Genomic DNA, 16,974 nt, shown 5'->3' with positions numbered 1-16,974 from the left:
GGTCCATGCGCTTGGCCAGTCTCCCCAGCACCATTCACTCCCAAAAATTGCCCCAAATCCCACCCGGCCTGCGGCATTGGTGAAAAGTTGTAATTGTGAGCTTGCCACCCAGGGGGTCTGCCACAAACAAACCCCATTTAAGTCCTTCAAGAATTCAAGCCATACCCTCAGATTCTCCTTTATCCCCGCGCTCAGCCATACCTTGTGCCACCATTTCACTGCCACCCCCCTGTTGCCGCTGCCAAGCACCTCACAAATAGGGTCATCCTTGACCCTACCTGCAAAGTTGAGCACTAGGGCAACCCCAGTTCCTCTCAATTTTTTGAATTTGAGAAGCAGTGTGCTGCACACATCCGTCTCGTTTACCGACAAATAAACAAAATCGTCCAAGTAATGCGTTTTGCCTTCCCCACACTCCATCTCATTCAGAACCCACTCTAAAAAGGAGCTAAATGCCTCAAAATATGCGCATGATATGCTGCACCCCATTGGCATGCATTTATCGACAAATATTTGCCCACTGAACTGAAAGCCCAATAAGTAATAGCTCCCCGGGTGCACAGGAAGTAGCCCGAAGGCTGCCTTGATATCCACTTTTGCCAATAGCGCCCCTTTTCCTGCTTTTCTGGCAAGGCGGACCACCTGATTGAATGATGCGTATGACACAGAGCAGTCCGCCTCCTCTAACCAATCATTCACTGACACCCCTTTGGGATGCGACAGGTGGTGGATGAGGCATAATTTTCCTTTCTCCTTCTTGGGGACTACACCTAGTGGTGATATTATTAAGTCCTTCAATGGTGATGTCTGGTAAGGGCCAGCCACCCTGCCTAATGCCACCTCCTTATAATAATTTTCCTTCACCACCTCAGGCCACTCCTTTGCCGATTTCAAGTTTTCAGCGGTCCTTGCTCCCTGGGGGCCTTTGTACGGAATGCGGAACCCCATGTTGAAACACCCCCACCAGGAGGTCCCCCTCATGTAATAGGGGGTACCGCGATAGCCATGGTAGTAATTTGTCCACCCAAATTGTTGCTGGCACTTTTCGCAAAGTTCCTTTGACCACCCCCTCATTCCCCACCACACCCCACCCCCTAGCATATGAGCATTACCATTCTGTCTTGGCACATGCACCATGACCGGCATCGAAACCCTTAGCCGGTGTCTTCTAGAAGCCCCAGACCATTCCATATTAAATGGTCTTAATGGATGCCCTCCCCCCCCCCCATCCTCTTTTCAATGTTATGTCTTTGGTCACTGGCGGATTGGGAGTTTTAGTGGCTTGTGGAGCCGGGATGGTTTGCATCACCAGCTTCCCTGAAGCCACCGGGGTCGGCGCCCCCATGCGTACGTTTAATGCTGCCAACTCCTCCTCCAATTCCTTTTTCGTCTTCTTCTGGCGTGAGCCCCTGCTCGTTTTTGTCATCCTTTTGCGTGCTGTGTACTGTTCTTGCACCCACCCCTGGCACCTGAAGATCACCACCGGTGATGGGCACCTGTAACTCTGCCCTCTTGATCCGACATCAGGGGTTTGCTGCCATTGCCCAACGATGGGCCCCTCATTCTTGTCATAGCTGCTTGTCAACCAATGACCTCTGCTAGGGCGGCATATTCCTCCCAGGATTGTGTGTCCATGAATCGCCCTGTTTACAAGGTTCCCGCGACTTCCTCGTCCGCTAGCCCTTCCTCTACAATTTTGACCTCTGCTATCTCCAGACCTGGGCTTCCTGATCTTGCCCGTCACTACATGGTGACCTTTGCCAATGGAGGTCAACCTCGGATGTCCACCACCTGGCTTGATGCCGCTTGGTCCTGAATACCTCCGCACTAAGCCCGACCGATGCTTCCCGCAGTAACCTCAATTGTCCAACTGGAGCGCTTCCAACAGTGTCCTCGGGAACCTTTCCACTGGAACCTGTTCCTCCTGCTGCAGAACACCAAACAACCGCTCCTTCCTGGAACTGCACACCACGAATTCCACTCTGTTGGCAGGCGAGAGGGCAGGAACTGAGAGAGCCACAAGCGTTGATGGTTTATATAGGCCATCTCTCCCTCGGTCCCGCAACAATGCCCCCAACCCCCCTCCCCCCAACCTCCTCCCGTCACCGCTGGGTGACGTGGTTGTCATCCCCACACCCACTTCCGGCCCCCCGTTTTCCATCACTGTGCTCAGGGAGGGGGTTGGCAGGCCATTGCCCCCTTTGTCATTGCGTTTGCCCACCATTACGCCCATTAAGACTGGTACACAGCCCTGTTCTTTGCCCTGAAACCTTTTGGAGACTTTTATTTACAAATAAATTAAGAAAACTTTCTTGTACCCTATTGTGCTCACTTAATGCCTCACTCTACAGCTATTGCGGTCCCGTTCCACAAGACCCGTGGTTGAACAAGGTTTTACATTTTGGAAACCTGTAGTTTAGGGACATTGTTGTAGATTAAGCACAAGCACTCTCCAAAATGTATTTTATTCCATCCCCTCACATCCTGGACTGACCAGTGAAGCGCCTCATTCACGGAATAAGATTCATGCGCAGCCAACCTAGTTGTCTCTCGGAAAACAATCTGAAACTGGACACTATCTTTACAAACAGTACCCATGAATGTTAGCATGTTAAAACTTCATGCAACCCACTAAGAAAAAAAACTCAGCATTTCTGTAGACTTCTCAATCAAAAATCCCACACAACCATCTCTCGCACAACAACCCGCACGCACTTCACAACACCGCAACAACATTAAGCTGCACCAACAGCACACGAGGACTGACATCGATCCAATACTCGCACCAAAGCTCAGCACCAGGTGTATACCGAGTTGAAGCTGCCAACAGAACACCACTCCTCACTATCCTACTCCCGCTTCACCTACTAACCCATCCCATCTTCTCGTTTGCAGATCCGCCAGAGCGCCTGGGTACCCACTCCGTTGGCAATGGTGCGCGGTACAAATACCAATAACATACATAAGGCCACCCAGATTCAATCCATGATTTACCATCATATTAATTGTTCACGGCTTGATACAGACTGGACCAGCCCGAATGAGTCCATTTTATTTTTTGTACTGCCAAATCGACACAAAAAACAACAAGGTATTGGTTAATGAATATGCTAAAACTGAGGGTTTTACTTCACGAGGGCACCTTACCCCAAAGCTACATCCTCTTGAATGTCACACAAAAGCTGTAAATCTCAAATCACTCAGTCTCCGGGTACAGTACCACTATCTGCATGAGCACCAGAGATCTCAATGCATGAAAGGAGCATCCAAAACTGCACGTCCCCAAGATGCATCCAAACTGGGAGCAATGGAATAATTATGAATTGGCAGCCAATACCTGAAAGTAAGACAACCTCCTGGAACTTCGCCTCCTACTTAATCAAGTCTCCAACACCTATACAGCATTTTAACACTATACACGAGCTGTAAAACAATTGCCTTCCTACAAGGTAATCTCCTTTTAGCTTTACAAGCCCACTGCCCCCTCCAGCTCTGCCACCAGTTTGACACTACTTTTGATGTTTAAAATGCTACTGGAGCGTTGCCTTTTCCTATGCCTGGGGAGGGCCAACCTTCTCAGCTGGGTTTGAGGGCCAATGCTCACTGGGGTGGTCAGTCAATCTCGAATTTATAAATCTCGAAATTCATAATCTCGAAATTTGTTGACCTAAAACAAAAAATGTCGAAAGTCATAATATCGAATTTTTCACTATAATCTCGAAATGTCTAACTTTTTTATAATCATATTTCAGGTAAATACATTACATTTAATGAAACAAACAACTTAATATTTACTTAAGTGTTTAGGTTTTATTTATGTTATAACTTGTATTTATTTTATATTTTTCAACAACTTTTTTTAAATTAGTAAATAAAATGCAATTTATTTAATGCTAAATATATATGTCCATTTAACTTGAGTAATATTTTCTGTTTTCTAACTTGTAATATATCTATTTTTCACTAGATGGTGCTATGGCATCAAGAATAACTAGTAGTATACATTTAATTTTTGTTTACATATGTAAATGCACGTTACGTTGGCCTACGTATGCGTAAGCTCCATTTTTAAAGTTCATTCTGTATCTGGTTCTGCAGTGGTCGCGTCTCCGTCATTTTGCTCATGGATTTTTCTTGTTTTTTTTTCCCCGTGGATTGCTTTTTTTTTCAGCGGATTTACTTGGGTTTGATGGATTTGTATTTTCCCTGCCTTTGAATCATGGATTTTTCTTGGTTTTTTTTATGGAGCAGCTTGGTTTTTTTTCGCGTACATGTTTTTCCTGGATGTGCACTTTATTTCCCTCGTGGATTTGGATTTTTTGTGTATTTTTTCCTGGTTGTCGATTCTGATGTTTTTTGGATGGTTTCTTGGTTTTTTCCCCCATGGATTTCTTTTCCAGTTTCCGTATTTTGGACCACCAGGATGTGCTTTTTGGATATATTTTTGCCATGGCACACTGGATTGGATATGTTCCTGAAACGCAAGTGATTTTTTAACATTTTAAGTTAAATGCCACCGAGTCTAAAAAGGTTTCCTTATTTTGTGGGTCAAAATTTTGTATTAACTGTACCAGTTTTCCCTCGTAGTCCCTGTATTTTTTCTTGGTTGTGCTTGGTTAGCTAATGAAACTGTTGGCGCTATTTTAAATTGCTGGTGTTGTTCTTCATTCTGTAAGTCTTTTAAAAAATGCCATAATGTGGGGTTATGGATGTTGACGTTTTTATTCAACCTGCTATGCCATCCCTCCAGGGCGTTATTTGTTCTAGGTGTATTTTCCAATGTTGCTTGATAACAATTCCATAAATTCACTGGGTATTTTGGCCTTCGTCGTGTTCCATTTCTAGTTAATTGTCCAATCCAGGTGTTTTCAAAGTAGTCCAATAAATCACTATTTTCCTCTTCATGATTTTTGTAATAGTCACTGTCAATTAAATGTTCATAAAAAAATCAACATAATTTTCTTGTACAAATGCCAATGCAAAAAGTTTCTATGTTAAACTGGTAGCAACTGTCCTCTGTGTATTTTGTGCTTAGTCCTAATTCTTGCAACTTGCGCCATATGGTTTGCGTGAAATGAAAAAAACATCCCTGAATTCGTGCCTCTTTGTATACTGATGAAAATCCTTTGATTTGTGCTGATTCGTAGTCCATGATTATTGTTGTAGGGTTTGATTCAGGAGTAGTTTGCTTAATTTTATTAAACACGATTCTTCAGTTTTTTTGGCATTAATATATACACAAGTGGAATGATTTTATCTTTTATTGTGCTATGTATTGTGTAAAACTGGAGGAATGGTTGCGGGCACACTTTGAACGTTGCGTCACTTTTCCATTTGTCACTTTGAGTTAGATGGTGAAAGTTACTAGCAGTGGAGAATATTAATATTTTCTCATTGTTCAAATCAAGTGTGGCATGGTGAAAAATCTCTTTTTTGTTATTTTTAAAACATCCGGGATTGTAATGTCTTGAAATAACACTGGTGCAGGTGGCAGATTCTCCTTTCGATTTCTAGTTCTGTTTATTGTACGTTGCATCAACTTCTCAGCCGGTAACTGTGCCGTTATAGGTCTTGGTAATTGGTCACACACTTTTGCCGGTACCGATCCACTTGCTTCGCCGTGACTTTCTTCAGCTTTTCTTTTTAGCTCGGATAATGTTTTTTTAATAATATTTGTTGGTCAGGCAGATGGTTATGTTCATTTTTACTTTTCACATTCGTTCCCTCTGTAAATGCTCGAGCGCTGCATTTATTTTTTTGTATTCAGTGCATTTCCAGTAAACTCGTTCATTTTTCTCATACTCCTTATGGAAAACGTATCTATTTAAAATCAACTGCTTCCCTCCCTTTTGATTTGTCACAAATTCCATTTTGTTTTCCATTTCGTATTCTAAAACAAACGAAAGAAATGTTTCCTGTCATATATTTCTATGTCGTATGATTATTTAATGTCTATTTACATGTTCGTTCTATAAATAGTACCTGTTGTCTTGTGAGGTAAATCCAAACTATTTCCTGCAGTACCGCGTCAAGTGACGTCCTGTCAGGTAATGACGGTTTTCCACAACAGTTATTGCTATCTTGGTACCTAAACAAGGTTCTTTACTCGTGGTTTTCACCTATGAGTTTAACCCTTTCTAAACTCTTGTGTCGAGTATGTGGGCGGGAAGGAACCCCCCCTTATAGTAAATGATACTCTTGTTTTCTCTTAATTTCTACTTCTTTATATTCGTAATTTTTTTCCGACATTTACATTCGAGAAATTGACCCTTTTAATTCTATGTATACGTTTGATATTTTCATTTTCGATATTTTTTTTCCGAGATTTTTGTAGTTCGATATTTTTTTTTTCCAATATTTGGACTATAAACCGCTCACTGGTCCACACAATTGGGGCCGATGAGGCATTCAATATATCTGGTGAAACACAAGTGCAGTGCTTGTTCTAGCCAACCTTAGCCATTCCAGCTTCTCCCAGTCATCCAGTAATGTATTTGGTCCCTGGTCCGGTCTGATCAGGCCAATGGATTACAGTGGTTCTCTGTCCAGGTGCTTTACCACCCCTAAAAGTTGCATTTGTCTTGAGATTTAAAAATGCCACAAATGTATGTAGGGCACTCACCACTCCATATACCCTATGCTAATAAGGTGGATATAATTTCAGTCTTTGGGTTTCAACTCACATTGGTACATTTTGATTATCAGTTTACACAGGGAAAAGTTAGAATTGAAATAGCAGAAGATAAACATAGTAAACACAAGTACATATAATAAAGGGACAAGAAACAGTAAACCTATAGTTGTAGGATGCTGGACTGGTGGCAATCCTTTTTTGTGAAGTGATGATGGAACCTCGGTTTTTGTTAATCTAAGCTGGAACCTAAATTAATCTTTTCCACCCTTTGCTGAACAAGAAGCAGGTTCTCTCAGCTATAATGACTGCTGCCGAGAACACTTATCTGGTCCAGTAAATGCCTCATCTCCAACCCTCTTAAAATACTCAGAATGCCAGCACTTCCTGCTCCCCTCGAAACTTCCATGAAACAATGTGCCACTTACCACCAAGACAGAGTGAAGAGTGTACCTGAACCCCTAGAAATATAGACTTCCCCCTTCACTGCCATGGGAGATTCATTAGGTCCTTCTGGATACATTCGCGGGACTCCGAAATTACGGGCACTACCCTTTTCTACTTTGAAAGAGATTTTCTGGGCCTACAGAATTTCTCTGAAGGCCATCCCCCAGATCCACTCCTCTCTCTGTAACCTGCGCCAGACGCTGCTGTGAGAGTTTACCAGATCACCTAATGCTCAGCGACTGAGCCATCCTACTGCTCACACATTGACATGCCCTACCCCTGCCCTCTGGAAAATCCCAGAACACACAGGTACCTCTGTCCCTCTCATAGCTGCTGCAAAGAAAACGGGGTGAAAAAGCATTTCAGGGAGCAGTTCAATGCTGTGAAGCCACGGAGAAATATTGCATTCTAAGAAACAGCAACCACGCTGTGTAAAGTACCAACATTTCTTGTTCTGCTTTTTTGGTTCATTATAAAATTGATTTAATGAAACACACGGTCCAAAAATGACAGACCAGGACACATTCAGAAAGAGGTGGAGGTGGTTGGGTGGGTCCTACAAAGTATTATGACAGGCGCTTGGCATCACTCCTTCTGGACATGTTTTTGCTTACAAGCTGTTTCGAGAATCAGAAGAGATCGGCGCTCTCTCAAAGTAGGTTGTCCGTTCAAAAACCGAGCTTAAGTCTTAGAGCGTTCAATGAGTACAGTCTAGTTTGTGGTTAAATGGCAGGCACTGGTCACACCACTTTCCACACTTCCTCAAAGGCTGTACACAGCTTGGCACAGGTCAGTGCTGCAGAGAGCGGGTAGTTACTAATCGACACAGTCTTCTCAGTGTAGTCAACGTCCACCTGTGTAGTACAAGGGTAGCCATTAGCGCATTAAAAACAAACATACAGTAGGCAGTCTAGAATGCTCCCAATTACATGTTCCCAGTTTTCACAAAATTGTCTTTTCCAGGCTATACCATCCTTTCTAGAAATGCTACTCCTACAACACAGGTTCTCTAAAGCACTCTGATGCTATTTGGGGCTATGTACATTATACTTAGCCAACAGAAGAGGAGTAGAATGAGAAGGAGAGCAAATGGGAAGTGTGGTAAACAAGGTGGGTTAGAATGGTTATCTAGAAAGATCATGGTTAAGTGAGGAAAGATTAGAAGGGGTGCCAGCTGAATAATGCACTGAATCATGATGAGGAGATGGTGCTGGCGACGGAGGTGGTAGTATAAGGATATATACAAGGGGAGCACGTGGGTGGGCGATAGGATGGGGGAAAAAAAAAAAACCTTCAACAAAAGAGCTGAAAATAAAAAGAAGGAAGTGATGGAACTGGGAAGCACGGGTGGAAGGAGAGGATGGAAAAGAATGGGGAGCATGGGAGAACAGGAACAGGAGTATGGACAAGTGACGACGGAATGAAATGGAAGCATACAGCACTATGGGAACAAAAAGGAAAGGGAGACAGAATAGAGAAAAAAGGCATATGTCAAGGGCACAAGTAAATGGGTAAGGGGAAGACTGGAGTCCAGGAAGAAAAGCGAAGCAGTATAGAGGAGAAACGGAAGAATACGTGAGAGCAACTAGGGCAAAGGTTATAAACGTAGAGAATATATATTATTTTAAACGTTAGATAATATGAAAAGTGATGTGATGAATGCAGGTGCAGTATAAGCAAAGAAGTGTTGATAGGGATGACCAGGTAAGTAGAGAACTCTGAAAAGAGTTCCTTCCATGACTCACCGCTCCATGCGCGAAGGCTCCCACCACGAAGACTACTGGCTCCGATTCTGGCACCAGGTCTCTGACATGGATCACCTGCTGTGAAGAGAAGGATGTGCCGATCTTCAGACAGCCCACAGGGAAGTGATCAGACACTGGATTCTTGATCACCTGTATAATATGAATGAATCAATTGAGCAATGCACCAGAAGCTGCAGATAACTGGGCACCAGACTGAATCCACATGTTTGAGCATGCTAATACGGCAGATACCAGCTCTTAACTATGACAAGTGCCTTCTGGGAGAGGGCGAAAAGGCGGGGGGATTTTATATCCAAGGTTTACACTACCCAACTCCCCCAGATAAGCACATTGTCAGAGAAAAAGGGACTCCCCAAGTATTACCAGCAGGACATACCTTGAGGAGCTTTTGTGGTCCATCTGCAGCTCGGACGCTGAGCTTGTGCAGGAGTTGCACTGCAGAGGGGGGAAGTCAAAAGCCAAATTACTTAAAGAATGACTGCAAGTTGCTGCAGAGATTTCAGTTTATCCTGTGCATGTCTATTACCCCCCCCCCCTTCCACTGTAAACAATGTACAACATGTCCATCTGTTCATTTTCTTTTTTGTTCTAGCTACTGAACGAAGTATTTCACTTATCAGAGTCAGCATGACAACACCTACCCATGAGTCCACAAAATCTGTCGAAGGTGCGAGGAATGCGAGTCTGGGGATTAACCTCGATCAGCACGTTCCTTTGAGTGTGGATGTATACCTGCAGCAGGCCTGCACGGTTCAGAGGGCTATCCATAAGCATCAGCAGGCTCTACGAAAGGAAGGGGAGATGCTTTTTCTTTACCTATACAACACACTAATCGGGAAAATATTTAAAAAAGGATAGTAGGCTCAGTGCAAAGTGCTACCATCCGGGAAGGAACAGCCCCACTTGACCATACCTGATGCGTGATGTCTGGTCTCACTTGCCCTGGGTCACGACCATTTTTCAGAAGCAAAGACTTGTGTTTGTCACAGTTCAATAGCTCGTAGGTCTTCCCAACCTAGGATGAATCCAGACCAAAAAAGTGCAATTAATGTTCTTTTCCTTTAATTCACAGCGCTGCATCTCATTTACTGCACCATGCTAAATGTAGGAACCCAACAGTTAATAGAAGGGCTGGAACCCTTTCCTTTTGAAATGTGGTTCTAAAACAAATGCTGTGGGGAATATGTTTCACACTAGAGGAGATGGCTTCTCAAGAAGGGCACGAGAAATGCTTTCCTGACTGCCACTCTCCCTGTCCACTCATAGCAGCCCACATTTGTTTCATTACTACATCACTTCCTTTCTTCCTGGAATCGCTGAATGAGAGACCTACTTTGGAGGATGCAGGTCTTTCTGGGCCACCAGGCCTTTGTGGAGTTCTTCTCTGTGCTGTCCTCATCGGATCTCAATGTCTGATGCATGCATAAGAGGAGTGGGTTACATGGAGCCCAGGGGTCCTGTGTTAATCTTGGTGGACTAAGGGAAGGACCTGTCTCGCAGGAACAGTGGGTGCATAAGGCATGTTAATGTGCATTGGGTTTATGCAAACAGGCCATGGACCACCCCCCCCCCAATCCAAAGCCCTTCAGATAAATGGGGATGTGTAGACAATTTGTCCTCGGTCAACCTATTCGGATGTGGCACCTTAGACTCCTTCCTTCTTTCTCTGTGCTATTTCAACATTTTGGGTAAACTATGCCCACATGATGGGTAACCCAAATGGATACCAGGCTGAAAGAGGGTGACCTGTGGACTTCCTATGTAGGACGATTTGAACGCAAGTCAATCCTTTAGATGGCTCTTGATGGTTGGGCATGCACAAACAATCGTAACAAAAGAGTAAAGGGACAGTCCTTTGTTACTCCGGACCGGTTAATCCGCCTCTGGTCAGGTTTTTTATTATTGTGATACATTCTTTATGAATATTTCACAAATTACATAAAATCATCACATCAAGAAGAATAGAATACAAAGAAATAAAAAGAAACCATAACTAAATGTACATTGGATTTTGGAACAGGATGTCACAACGTGCCGCAGTGATTCAATGCCTCCCACACTCATGCAAAGTAGACAGTTTCAATTTTCTTCTTTCGGCATATTCAACCATGTCTCCTTTACCTCCATCACTTGGAGCTTACTGAACCTCATTTGCATAATCATCTACCTCGCTGCTGGACTAGGACATTGCCGGATATATTTTTGAGCTTTCAGGTATGGCAAGTATAATTTTGAGTAGATACGTAATGAGGTCAGCCTCCCAATATAGTCATGGGAGCAAGCACAGTCCCTTTTCCGTTTACACTCATTACACATATTTATATAGACATTCCCTCTATTCACTTGTATGATGTTACTCAGTGAGGTTAAACCCAATTCAATTCTCACTGCCCGAATGGGAGTAGCCCACGACAGGCCCAGAATACGACGCCAGATGTGTCCCTCCAAACCATTAGCCCACTTCAGATTGTTAAATGAACATTCCAATGCATAAGCAATTTAACATTTCTTTATCGCTATTAATATTGCCATTTAACATTTTTTTCTGGGCCAATAGTTAATTGGGGCATGTTTCCACTAAGCATCCCAGTTCAAAATAGAGGACCAGATATAAAATGCCCAGTGATGGTCCGAATGCCCAGATGTTCTTTTAGATTTACCAAATATCATACATATAGACTTATCTAGATGGACCTCCAACCTATTAGGTTTGGTATTTTCAATCACGGCATTCGTACGTCTACAGAGCCGTAAGTCGTATCGAATTGCCAGGTCATCGGCATATGCCAAGTATAGAATTTTTAAATTACATAGCTTAGGCAGAACTTTATGGGATTGATTTAATGACTCCCCAATATCCGCCATAAACAGAAAAAGCAGGGGCCAATAAGCACCCTGCTTCACACTCCAGGTAATATCAAGATCACCCCTGCTATTCAATTTCCCCCTTGCAAAATAATTTGTGAAGAAATTGGCAGGCTACTAAAAGATCCTCAGGGAACATCTTAGTTAATTTCTCTCACAAAAGAGGGCAATCAATACTAAAAACAAAGGCAAAATCTATGAACACACAAAGGGGGGGGGGGGGGCCGACCCTTGCACCCAGGCGTGAAAAATCAAGGTGTGCCAAGTAATCACATTGTAATTAGCAGCTAGACCTCTCCTAAACTCCACCTGAAAAGGGCTTGGAATGGCATTTTCTCCATTCCTCAATCTTTATTTTGTTTATTGGTCACTTTTTAGGCGTTTATACAATTAACAAAAACTGTTTCAAAGTGCCCACAAGGTAACAGGGTGGGGACAGGGGAGGTAGAAAATGCATTACAACAAACGTAAATTGAATTAATAGTATAAGAAATAAGAAAAATAAAAAAGGGAGGGGAAGACGAACCTACTATGCCTTGTGAGTTTTCAGAACATGCAAGTGCAGAGGGGATGGTGTAAGGGATAGGTTCTGTGGTGCACATGGAGAAGTGCTATGGGTGAAGTGCTAAGAAGAGAAAACTTAAGTGCGACCTGTGGGGAGGGTGAGCCTAGACAAGTGCAGTAAATAGACAGTGGCTGGGAAGAGAGATGGGGGGAGAGGGATGTGGGGGGAGGGGGGCTCATGGCCCAGATGATGCATAAAGGCCCTGCACGTCACGCTACTGTATGATTAGCAGGGAAGAGAGGAGGAGAAGGAAGCGGTAAACAAAGGTCTTGAGGCTATTTCGGAACTTAAGAAGGTGCTGCTCAAGACGCAGACGGAGGCTATTCCACAGAAGGGAGCCTGCCAAGCAAAGCAATCAACCAACCACTAGCTCTCTGTTTGGCAAACCATTCCACACGCAAGGAGTTGGTGCCAGAGGAACACAGGAGTCCAGAAGGGGAGTATTTGGTCATGAAGCGTTGAAGACGGAGTGGTCCCCGGCCCAGATAGCCTTGTGGATGATAGGGGGATATTAATTGAATCTGTTATGAGACCTGGAGCCAGTGAAGGCTTTGTAGGGCACGAGAGATGCGGTTCCTGGGCTTGAGGCCAAGGATGTCTTGCTGCCCTATTCTGGGTTAGCTGGAAAGGGGGGGGGGGGCGGAAAGAGATTTGCAGGGTGGACTAAGGAGGAGGCTATTGCAATAGTCTAGCCCGGAGAGAACCAGAGCATGGGTAACATTGAGTCTGTGGGTAAAGGTGAGGAAGTTTAGAATTCATTTGAGAAGGAAGAGCTGAAAATGGAACTTCTTGACAGTGTCCTGAATATGAGTGATGAAGGAAAGGGAGACGACAAAGAGGACTCAGATTCCTGGCTTCAGAGGAGGGGGCAAGGGGGAAAGCCCATGGAGGAAGGCTAGAGTACAGGGAAGAAGTAGGTTGCATGGGACCCAATAGGGATAATTTCTGTTTTGATGGCATTGAGGAAGAGGTCATTAGCAGTACACCAGGCCTGGAAGGAAGAGAGGCAGTCAGGGATGAAGGGCGTCAGTAGGAAGTTTGAAGAGTTGTGTCGTCAGCGTAGAACTGGAAGTTCGGGGGAGAAGGAGGAAGAGGCGTGCCAGCAGAGAAAGGTATATGTTGAAGAGCCAGGGTGAAAGAGCCCTGGGGGAAGCCACAGGTGGAGGAGGAAGTAGGGGAGGAGAAAGGGCCCAGGATGGTTTGGAGGAACATTCAGTTAGGAAGGAGGTGAGCCAGTCCAGTGCCCACTCCGAGATGAATGAATGTTTATTTGTATAGCGCCTATACACATGTTTCAAAGCGCTTCAAGGCAAGGGAGGAAGCAAGGGTAAATGCAATGACATTCCAGCAAGGCCTTGAGACATTAAGAATGTGAAATTAACTATCGTACTAGGCCCGACGACATTTCGGTAGTACCTTGAGAAGGAGGAACAAACCAGCTACTATCGTACTAGGTCAGACATATCTTTGAGTAAGTGCAAAGAATAAAGTTAGGGGAGGGGTGGAGGGAGAGAGGGGGGGGAAACAGATACGGAGGAGGAGAGAGAAGATTGAGAAGCGGTGAGTGTGGTGGAAGAGGCAAAGCCAGCGAAATGCAGTGTTATAGAGCGGGGGAAAAAAGTGGAGAGAGCACATCAAGTTGCAGAGGTAAGTACTGAACAAAAATGTTGCAAGAACACAGCAAGTGCAAGCCAGGCTTCAAGTCGTAGATGGGCACAGCATGATTCAAGGCCACCATGATTACGTGATGCTTAAGGAAGTCCAGCATGAGAGATTCGAGATGAACCAACAAGAGTCACATTAGTTCAAAAAAGTAAGTCAAATCAACATCAGCAACAAGACGGTGATGGTGTCGCCATAATGTGACAATACATACTCGCACAATGAGCCAGGAGCGTATGATTGATGTAGGGGCGATAGCAGGAGAGGGCTACCATAGGTGAGGGGGCAGTAAAATGAAGGATTCAGCATACAGGCATTACATTCATACAACAGGCGGGGCAACATACCAGAGGTGGGCAGTGTTACGGTGGCAGACAGGGAGCAGACGGGGGCCTTACTTCACGGGCCTTGGAGGCGGGCCGGCACAACAACTTACTGTGCCACGGAACACCTGTCCTCGCCCCAGCACCGGAGAAGGTGATGTCGCTGTTGCCTGATGGTGGGAATGGACTGTGGGGACAGAGGGAGTAAACATGTTGGTGCATACTTACCTGCTGTCTGAGCAGGGGTTTGGGCCCTGGGTCCTCCTAGTCCAAAACAGGAATTGCCATTTTCTTTGTCTGCCCTTCACTTCAGACGCCCTTGATCTAAGAGTTAAAAGCAGAAAGGAAGAGGCAGAGCTAAGAAGGTGGGTGAGGCTTACGCCAGGTGACCAAGATCCACTTGCCCCGGCTCCCCATCTGCAAAGGAAAAGAGGCTGGAGGGCTCCTTAAGTAGGGAAAGAGTGCCAACCAAGAAGGCACCAGGTGGGCGGTGCTTAGGCCTCCATAAGTGGGTAAAAGGGTATCATGGAGCCTTCTTATGAGAATGGAATGGTTCACTGTCAAATGCATAAGAGAGAGGATGAGGACAGCAGAGGAGTTGGAAGCAAGGGATGCAAGCAGTTCTTCACGGGTGTTCAGAAGAGCATTTTCCGTGCCTCTGGATGCTCGGAATCCAGACTGGTGGTCATGCAGACCACCAACAAGTTTGTTATGAGAGTCAAGTTTGGGGAGGGCCAACTTCGAGCAATTTCCCCAGGAACAGGGTGATGGAAATTGTGCCGAAGTTGCTTGGCAGGAAGGGTCTGCAGAGTTTATTTATTTTTTAATTAAAAGGAGGCGCGCACAATGGAGCGCTTGAGGGAGGATGGAAAAGAACCAGTAGCAAAGGAGTGGTTGCAGAGATCAGCAAGGGCAGGGGTGAGCGAGGAGAGGTCCTTTATGGTTCTAGAAGAACATGGGGCAACCTGTTTGGAAGAGACCTTCATGGAGTTGACAGCTCTGGTGACTTCTTCAGGGGAGAAAGGAGCGAAGGAGGAGGGCGAGTGGTTGGGAGAGGGGAGGGTTGGGATGGAGGAGTGACTGACAAGGCTGTTCACAATGTCCTGGGTTTTGGAAGTAAAGTGAGAGGAGAGTGCATTGCAAAGAGCCTGGGAAGGAGTAGGGGCAGAAGATACTACAGGTGGGTTGGCAAGTTCCCTGCAGATTGAGGAGTTCAGCCACGTTTGTCACATTGGAAACTCGTGCCTGAATGTGGCCTCTTTTTTTGGGACAGATGAGTCTATAATAGCCCTGGATCGGCGACGGGCCAGTTTGTCAGAGGGTGCGCCTAAAGTGTGCCACTTACGTTCCGCAGCCCTGCAATTACGTTTTTGGTCTGCAGGTTTGGCGTCGTAACAGGTGTTCCACTCGGAGGCAGTTTCAGGCGTATCCTCATGACTGGGTCAAGGTTGTTGGTAATGGATAGACAGAGGTTGCTGAGGGCAGAATCAGTGGTTGAGTGTTGGGTGGGCAAGGGGGAATGAAGGTGGAAGAGAAGGCAGCAGCTGACACTCGTTTCATCAGACAGATGTCCATGAATGAGGTTGGCAGAGCTTTATAAGGAGTTGTCACAGTGCCATAGGGACCCAGATGGGAGGTGAAGAGAGTGGTCACAGAGAGGGGTGACCAGGGGAGTGGAGTCTAGCGTGTGTCCAGCAGAATGGGTTGGGCCAGAGGGAAGAGTGGTTGCTATGCATGGGTAGTCTAGGTGGATGTTGGTCACCTAGTAGCAGCAGGTTGGAGGTGGTAGAGAGTAGGCAGGAACAGAAGTCGCCCACTCAGAGGAACAGAGATGAAGTGCCTGTGGGCCGGTAGATGGTAGCAATGGTCATGATGTAGGAAAGAGTGATGACCAATTTGCATATTAGGCTCTCAAAGGACGAATAGGGCTGAGGGGGTAGGATGGAAGAAGGGATCCACTCTGGAAGATAAAGGCAAACCCACCGCCAGCACAGTCGGGTTGATGCTTTGAGGTGATCTTAAAGCAGTCGGGTAAGAGTGAGTAAAGGAAGTAACTTAGCTGGCATTGAACCAAGTTTGAGCGCATGTATGTCCAGTTCAGTGTCTTCGAGGAGAAGACAGATGTCAGCAGAGTGTTAGTTGGCGGAGCATGAGTTGAGGGTCGCCAGGTACAGACGATCACTGCCTTTGAAGGTTTTTTGAGGCAGAGTGTCAGGATGTGGGGCTTCCGTCAGAAGAGGTGGAGCCGGGGGGCAGAAGTGGGAGAGGCAGGAGAACTAAGGAAATTGAGAGATGGCAGGATCCAGTCAAAGAGGGAGGTTGGCGTGAGGGCCTTCAACTAGGACTCTGCCCGTGAGGTAGACATTCATGCAGCAGTGAGATGAAAAGAAGTCTGCAAGGAGGACTTCCCACTTGGTGCCGCCATTAATGGATGTGGAAGAATAAGGTGGGAGAGTGGCAGCGAGGTGAGAGGTCCATAGGTCCGGAGATGGGACAGAGAAAAGTAGGTCAGTGAAGATTTCTCTTGAGAAAGCACCGACATAGGTGACTGCAATTGGGGGCCAGGGTTTGCAGCAAGGATGTCTTTTTATGCTTTTTTCATCCAGATTTTGAGAGAGGGAGGATAGGTGATGGTGTAGCAGTTTGAGTAGATTGGGGAAATGGAGAGTGCCAACTTGGAGTGAGAGGAGGAAGTGAGGCAGAGAGAAAGAGGGG

At 45.4% G+C, this 16,974-nt stretch overlaps 1 protein-coding gene across 1 annotated transcript in view; it reads right to left on the bottom strand.

Moving 5' to 3' along the window:
• Positions 1-7,536: 7,536 nt before the first annotated feature.
• Positions 7,537-16,974, bottom strand: part of EMG1 (EMG1 N1-specific pseudouridine methyltransferase) — a 37,016-nt gene continuing 27,578 nt past the window's right edge. The window contains exons 2-6 of the mRNA XM_069650598.1: positions 9,758-9,859; positions 9,486-9,627; positions 9,221-9,279; positions 8,824-8,973; positions 7,537-7,932 (exon numbers count right to left, since the gene is read on the bottom strand). Coding sequence (XP_069506699.1) covers positions 7,819-7,932; positions 8,824-8,973; positions 9,221-9,279; positions 9,486-9,627; positions 9,758-9,859 — 567 coding nt within the window. The 3' untranslated portion in view covers positions 7,537-7,818. The remainder of the gene's footprint in view (positions 7,933-8,823; positions 8,974-9,220; positions 9,280-9,485; positions 9,628-9,757; positions 9,860-16,974) is intronic.

Source organism: Ambystoma mexicanum, chromosome 3p, assembly GCF_040938575.1.
Source record: "Ambystoma mexicanum isolate Mex_15411 chromosome 3p, UKY_AmexF1_1, whole genome shotgun sequence".
In the NCBI taxonomy this organism is placed as follows: domain Eukaryota; kingdom Metazoa; phylum Chordata; class Amphibia; order Caudata; family Ambystomatidae; genus Ambystoma; species Ambystoma mexicanum.
Note: the sequence above shows the minus strand (reverse complement) of the source record. Positions and strands in the feature narration are given on the sequence as shown.